Here is a 7009-nt window from a genome sequence, read left to right as displayed (position 1 = left end):
GTTTAAACATATTTGATATACTGAATTGCTTCCGTTTCCCATTTGCGGTGGTTCAATGTGTGAGGATACATCAGGGTTTTGTTGTTTTTTTTAACGAGCTCGGTACATTCGCTGAAATAAAGTCCTTAGAGGGTTTTTTCCACTGAAAACGCTTGTACGTGTTCTTGACTCTCCGCGCATACGCTTGCACGGTCTGTCAGCCGCTTCTCATGTGTTGATTTTAGTTGCAGCAGAGACGCTGGGGATTAGGGAAGGAGGGGGGGGGGGGGGGGGGTGGGGGGGGTCGGTTGGCATCCTGACAAAGGGGAAACCGGAGAGCGAAACCAGACCCGGCAGACAAATCGAGGAAAATCGTCCACCCCGAGAAGGAGGGACCGTCCTCTGGCGCGCAGGCAAAACAGGATATCTATGAATACACACGCCCGAGAGCCTGCGTCGCCTCAGCTTTTCCGACACTGTCCTCCTGGACGCACGTGGCCATGAATTCGGCAGAGCATACGGTAACATGGCTCATAACGCTGGGCGTCCTGGACTCGCCGAAAAAGACGGTGTCGGATCCGGAGGGATTTCTGCAGGCGTCCCTCAAAGACGGAGTGGTCCTGTGCAGGCTGCTGGAGAGGCTGCGACCCGGCCCGGGCGTTACAGTAAGACGCGTCCCGTGTTTCTCCCCGTGTCGCGTAGACTCGCAACCGCTACGCGCGATGCGCTCTCGCGTAAAGGCGGCGATAAACGGTTTTAACGCGACACTGAAAGGCGCGTCGCTGAAATTGCAAAAAAAAGCAAAAACAAGATGCTCCCAAGACAACAGGATGTGGTTAGTTAGGTGAAGTGTTTAAGGGGGATCACGGAAAATGGGAACGTTAGACCGGATTTGGAAGCTAAATGTTATTTCTGTGTAATGTAAAGGAAAACAGAATTATCCTGTGTGTTCGGGGGCCAGTAGATGTGGTAGCCTGTTCTACTGGGCGCTAATGGTCTTACTGGGATTTATCACCACGGGCCAGCGGCCATTGGTAAGAAGTCCTCTCAAAATTAAAGGAACAGGGCGGATGCTGATGGCTCTACATCCGTTCACTTAGGATTATGTTGATATATAAATAGAATTTATAACCTACTGAATGATTAAAGGACGGGCCGTATTAAGCTTTCTTGAATATCCACCATGTGTCGTTTTATGTTATATTTGCTATAGGCCTAGCCTCATAAAAAATAGTCATTAGGTTATTAATAGACCTAAGCAATAGAGTACTTTAAAATCTTACATCGAAACTATGAAGAGTTGCCTTTGTGCTACACATAAAGCTTTGAATTAAAAAAAAAAAATCTTGAGAAAAAGTAGACAGCATCCTTTAATTGGAGTCTATTGGAGTCTATATATAAGAAGTACAGACAAATATTTAGTTTTATTTGGTTGTTTTTAAAACTCTGAAATGAATATCTTCCCCCTTAATGAAGAATACTTCACTACTCTTATAAATGCAACCAATTTCCAACTAAAGCCCATGTCAAAATGTATACCGAGTGGAGCTGGTGATGAAGAATAGCATACAGTATTCTAAAACTAATATGATTAGGTTACAGTAGCCTTATTTAAATAACAAAATAATAATGTCGTGGAGGTTCACAGCATTCACTTTTTATCAGTCTGTCATTAGCCCAATATAAAGTTTCTATCTGGAAAACTTGTGTAATCTGTTGAGGCAGGGGTGGTCCATTTAATGACAGTAACTGAAATAAAACAAGAAACCATAACAATTACCGAAGCTCATGAAACTGGCCCTGATCCTGCTTTTAAACAGTTAAAGAAGAACTGGATAGAACTGAATAAAAAGAGTTTAAGCAAAAGACTGGCTTAGCAATGTTCTCATATGTTCAGTAAACAACTGAAACCAGCAACAACCAAACACTAGCCGGGAAATAAAGTGAACTCAACTGAGTATAAAAAAGGATTTTTCTTTTCTCTCAGTATATAGTGGTGGAGGTCAACATTGTCAGACACAGAAATACTCAGGTAGTTATACATCCTTAAGAGCCCTAAAATAGGAAGCACTATGAAGTGGGTGTGGGTCATTACTTTCTTGGATTGCATAAATTATTTTAAAGCATGGCTGCATGCGACAGCCTTTGGGTACCTCACCCGAAGCATGTCTGGAACTAAAATACGGAAGAGCCTCAAATCACTGAGGACAAAACTGCTGGTCTGGGCTATTCAGGGTGTTAGGGGTTACCAGTTGGGCTCCTGGAGAACTTGGCGCCCTGCAAATTCGAGATTAAAAATTGAGCTGGTGAAATTCATTTTGAGTCCGTAAACAGAGCCAGATGTGTTAGAACTAAACGCTGCAGACAGTCCTCCATGAGCATGGTTAGGCAACACTGGTTTACTGAGGTTCTGACGAGGAAGATGCTCTTTCTCTTTTCCTGCTACATTCATTTATTTATTCACTCAACTGAACTGACTCAGCACATCATTAATTATCAAGCCATTTATTTGTGAGCTGTGTCTCGGGGGTGTTTTAGCGAAGCCTGTGAGTGTGTGTGTGTGTATGTATGTATGTATGTATGTATGTATGTATGTATGTATGTATGTATGTGTGTGTGTGTGTGTGTGTGTGTGTGTGTGTGTGTGTGTGTGTAAAAAAAAAAAAAAAAAAAAAAAATAAAAACACTTGTGCATGGAGCGTCCAGGCTTCTGGGGATTTACTGCGGGTCCAGAAGCTCAGAAACTCTCCAAAAGCTATTACATTATAATTTTATTTTTTTTTGTAAAACGTTAAGGGAAATGTCCGGATAAAGGAGGATAATCCAGGTTATGTTCGGTTGAAAGTAAAGTAGACAACCGCATCCGTTTGTAAACATTCGCCTTTCAGCTCACAGCGCAGTGCCGTCTTGCGTCACTTCCTCTTTCTTACGCCTCCTCGGATAGGTATCTTTTTCAGCTACGGGGGAGATGTGAAACTGTGGCCGATACCCAGCTTGTGAACTGAACCACGCGTCTGCAACTACGGGTCAGAGACTTTGTCCGTTCGCTTTCTTTCTTTTTTCTTTTTTTTGCACGCAGGTCTTTCAGGAACCGAAGAACGACAGCGAGTGCTTGAGCAATATCAGGGAGTTCCTAAAAGGCTGCGGTTCGTATCGCGTGGAGGTGAGTAGCATGTCGTCTCATCGTTCCGGTGGCAGTTGTGCCCTTTTTTTTTTGGAGGGGGGTGTTCGCATTTTTTTTCCATGTTGTAAATGCATCTGTGTTAGTTTGCTGCTAGAACTGTAGCCTAAGGAGCATCGGATCGCCAGACCGTCGCACAGCGGGAACTGGGAGTGTGGTTGGGCTAATCCTCGAGAGAGCGAAATACACGAACCTGCTTGTAACGTCGGGTAGACTGGCTAAAGAGAACAGAAATGTTTACAGCTAAAGAGAAAAGAAATGTTTACAGCTGAAGAGAATGTGTTTAAAGTTACGTTGTGTCCAGCTGCACTGTTACATATTCGATTGCGACAACGTCCATATTTGTGGCATAAAACTCCCAATTTCGCTGGTCTCCCTGCCATTCACATGTTCTTGCCCTGATATTATCGGATTGTGTGACCACACCTGTACAGGCTAGTTTCGTTAGACGGGTTGTAATATGCATTCGCGAGTTTGAAGGAGATGTTCTCACCTGGAACTTTATTGGTGTGTTGGGTGGGTCTCCCTGTGATCTGAAGATATCTTAACATCATATGACAGGGCCCCTCCTGTTTCCTTCAGTCTCTGCCCTTGCTCAGAGACTGCAGGAACGTTTAGGAATAAATTGAGAACAACCCCCATCCAGTTCTCTCGCTGCTGTCCTTGGTTAGTCCCAGTGCATAGCGTAATGGAAGCACTACAGACTGCATTAGCCCTCTTCTCTAATGACTGCGTCTCTGGTTCTGTGCTGGACGAGCGTTTGTGTGGAGCCCTGGCCCACGGTCAACCTGAGACAAGCAGTCCATTGTGGCCAGTAGAGCCATGCCACAGAATGGGCCTATCTTGCAGTTCATTTATTGGCTTTGAGATCGGCACACTCCGACCCAGTGAGGGGTTCTCCAGGGAAGCACGCAGTGGGGGCGGGGCAGTTGGGGAGATATCAAGCAGGGAAAACGGCGTCCTTCTTTGAGGGTGAACATAAAGGTTATTCTGTTACACAGTAACGACGCAGTCTGTTAGGGACGGTGTGTTGGTTTCTCTGCACACTGTATTTGGACACATGCCATATTATTGGTGTAGACCTGGTGCTTTTTTCCTTATATATTTAAAGATTTAGCATTTAGACTTAATTGTGCTCCTTGCCTAAGCCATTGTGGAGATGCTGCCTTGGTTCACAGTGGAGAGTGAGAAATAACCCAAGGTTTATATATTATATGATTTCTACTGTGTATGGTGCCCAAGATGCCTCAGGTGGAATCTGAAATGGTCAGTGGCAGGTTAGTGGTTAAGGTACTTGAACTGGCATTTACCTTCAAGTCAATTACAAGTCAAGCTCCACCACTGCCAGGTTGCCACTGCTGGGCCCCTGAGCAAGACCCTTAACCCTCGATTGCTCATGTTGTACTCAGTCATAATTGTAAGTCGCTTTGGATAAAAGCGACTTATAAATGCCATAAAATTGTAAATAATGAAACAACTGTCATTTTTTGGACAGAGAGCAAGAGAGAGTGAAAGGGTTGTTTGTGTGTGTGTGTGTGTGTGTGTGTGTGTGTGTGTGTGTTTGGGGGGGTACTTCTCTCTCTCTTGGTCAATTTATAATTATAACATGTGGTTTTAAAGGAAAGGGGGTTAAAGTGTACAGAATGTACTGTGTTGTCATAGGTGAGTTCCACTTGAAACCCATCTAAAAGGGAACAGGGAAGACAGACCTGCAACAGAACAGGAAAAAAGGCTCAAGCTCGTTTTCTCTAGCACCGCCTGACAGATTGATCACCTAATACGGATTCTTTCCTTCCTCCAGAAACTGCTGTGTGTCCAGGGGTTGACTTCACATGTTACTAATCTGCAAGATGCCATCAGCAAACCTCAGGGTGTCCCAGTATTGGTGCAGCAACTGCGTCAGTCAGTCTTAATTGCTTTGAGTTTGTTAAATGTCTAGCTGCCAGGGGTTAGTAGTGATTGACATGATTGGCAGTTAGAAATCATACATTGTCACCCTGCTACAAAACTCAAATTCACAGAGTGAGTGAGCCCAGGGGCCCTAATGAGAGAATCAGAATCTACAGATCCAAGATGCTTATAGAAATCTCTCTACTCAAGTCTCTGTGAAGAGACTTTTTTTTTTTTTTTCTGCTCAAAACTTAACCAACACTACCGCTGGCACAGTGATGCTGACCATTTTATGAAAGGGGAGGGAATCAATAACTAGCCAATTAAACAAAACCAAGGAGGGGCCCAGCACCAGTATTTATTTGATGTTGGCAATAGCCCCTCCCACTAGAAATCATGATTGGCCATGCTTGTTGCGGTGTGTTTTTTCTCTAAAGGCTTGGTTGCGTCCAGACAAGGCAGCACTGCTTGAGACTGCCTAGGAGTCGGGACATGGGCTGTCAGCCTAAATTCTGAATATAGCACCTTCAGAAACTCTATTCTGGCATCAGCACGGAAGGCGACGTTTCTGCTCTTGGGCAGCTCTTTTATTGAGGGCTTACACACAGCAAACGGGCAGAGCGGGACTAAACGAAACAGGAATGACATCACAATGACTGTAAAACATTCAAACACCTATTTTGACTAAAAAATATCAACGTTCATAAGTAAAATAAATAAATAAATAAAGCATTAAATTGAACTTTTCAAATTCGGGGGAGGTGCGTGGGATTTCTTGTCAGGCCCCGCATCCTTCTCTTGTAGTGACTCACACAGGTCTGACACAGTTCGGTGCAGCACACACAGCCCACCCTGATCCCAATGTGAATAGCGTGAAAACTGGGGGCGCGTGAAATGGGACATCAGCAACTGTGCTAAGGTAATTATGCTAAATTTGTATCCCACGGTAATGGACGGTGATCTGCAGTGATGGTTAATCTCATGATGGCAGCTGTACATGAATGTACTGTATTTTAGGTTGGCGAGAGTTCGCTTTTGGTTTGTTTGTTTTCTTATAGTAAATATGGCATGTCAGTATGACTCCTTTGATGTACTAACACTCGGATCACTTGAATGAGAGATACTGTGATCACAGCTGCTGAAAGAGCATCTTGTCCTGTGATACCACAGTAAGGGCTGACCCTGGGCCACTGATTCAGGGACACTTGAGTAACCAGGACAGACTGCAGTGAGCTGGCGAAATCTGCCCAGATGGCTCCATGAGGGTTCCAAAGGACAGCAGGGAGGCTGGAGTTGGGAAAAGAGACACACACACACACACACACACACACACATTCTTACACTCTCACACACACATTCTTACACTCTCACACACACATAGCTAGAGGAACCCAGGGTGAAAAGTAGAATTTGGAGTGGGTTTCATGAGAGATAAAAATGTGTGAGGAGGAAATCCCTGGGTTTAATGCATTATGAATACTTAGTTTGTAGTGTGTTTCCATGTGTTGTTAACCCCCCCAAGTCGATTAGTATAGTTGTACTGAATTCTGAGAGTTGTTAGTATACTCAGTTTTATTGTGCTATGTAGGAGTTGGGCATGTGCTTATATGTGAGACAGACAGAGTTTAAGGTATTTATCATGGCTAGACTGTAACAATAGCTGCTGCTGTTTGGATATGGAACGTATGGCTATTGAATGTGTGTGTGTGTGTGTGTGTGTGTGTGTGCGTGCATGCGCGTAGTCATGTGTGAATGACAACTCTGTTTGGCCTTTGCATGGTGCTCCTATGTTTGCATACGCAGTGCCAAGTTACATGTGAACGCCTTCACTTTACAATGAAGACGTAGCGTACTGTTGACACTCGCGGCTTTTGCTGTTAGCATGTTTTACTTGTGCTGTGTGCGCTGAGATCGTTTACAGGGAGTTATGAGGATCATCTCCATTCCTGTGTTCAGGAC

At 44.3% G+C, this 7009-nt stretch overlaps 1 protein-coding gene across 2 annotated transcripts in view; it reads left to right on the top strand.

Moving 5' to 3' along the window:
• The first annotated feature begins 338 nt into the window (after nt 1-338).
• The window catches only part of arhgef7b (Rho guanine nucleotide exchange factor (GEF) 7b), a 25501-nt gene continuing 18830 nt past the window's right edge, over nt 339-7009 (top strand). The window contains exons 1-2 of one of the 2 annotated variants that reach the window (XM_027014853.2): nt 339-644; nt 3059-3142. In XM_027014853.2, the coding sequence (XP_026870654.2) occupies nt 480-644; nt 3059-3142 (249 nt within the window). In that variant the 5' untranslated portion in view covers nt 339-479. The remainder of the gene's footprint in view (nt 645-3058; nt 3143-7009) is intronic. The other variant, XM_027014852.2, reaches the window with a different exon arrangement.

The sequence above is a fragment of the Electrophorus electricus genome, chromosome 16 (genome assembly GCF_013358815.1).
Source record: "Electrophorus electricus isolate fEleEle1 chromosome 16, fEleEle1.pri, whole genome shotgun sequence".
Classification (NCBI taxonomy): Eukaryota; Metazoa; Chordata; class Actinopteri; order Gymnotiformes; family Gymnotidae; genus Electrophorus; species Electrophorus electricus.
The sequence above is the reverse complement of the archived record's forward strand: the minus strand, read 5'-3'. Positions and strand labels throughout refer to the sequence as shown.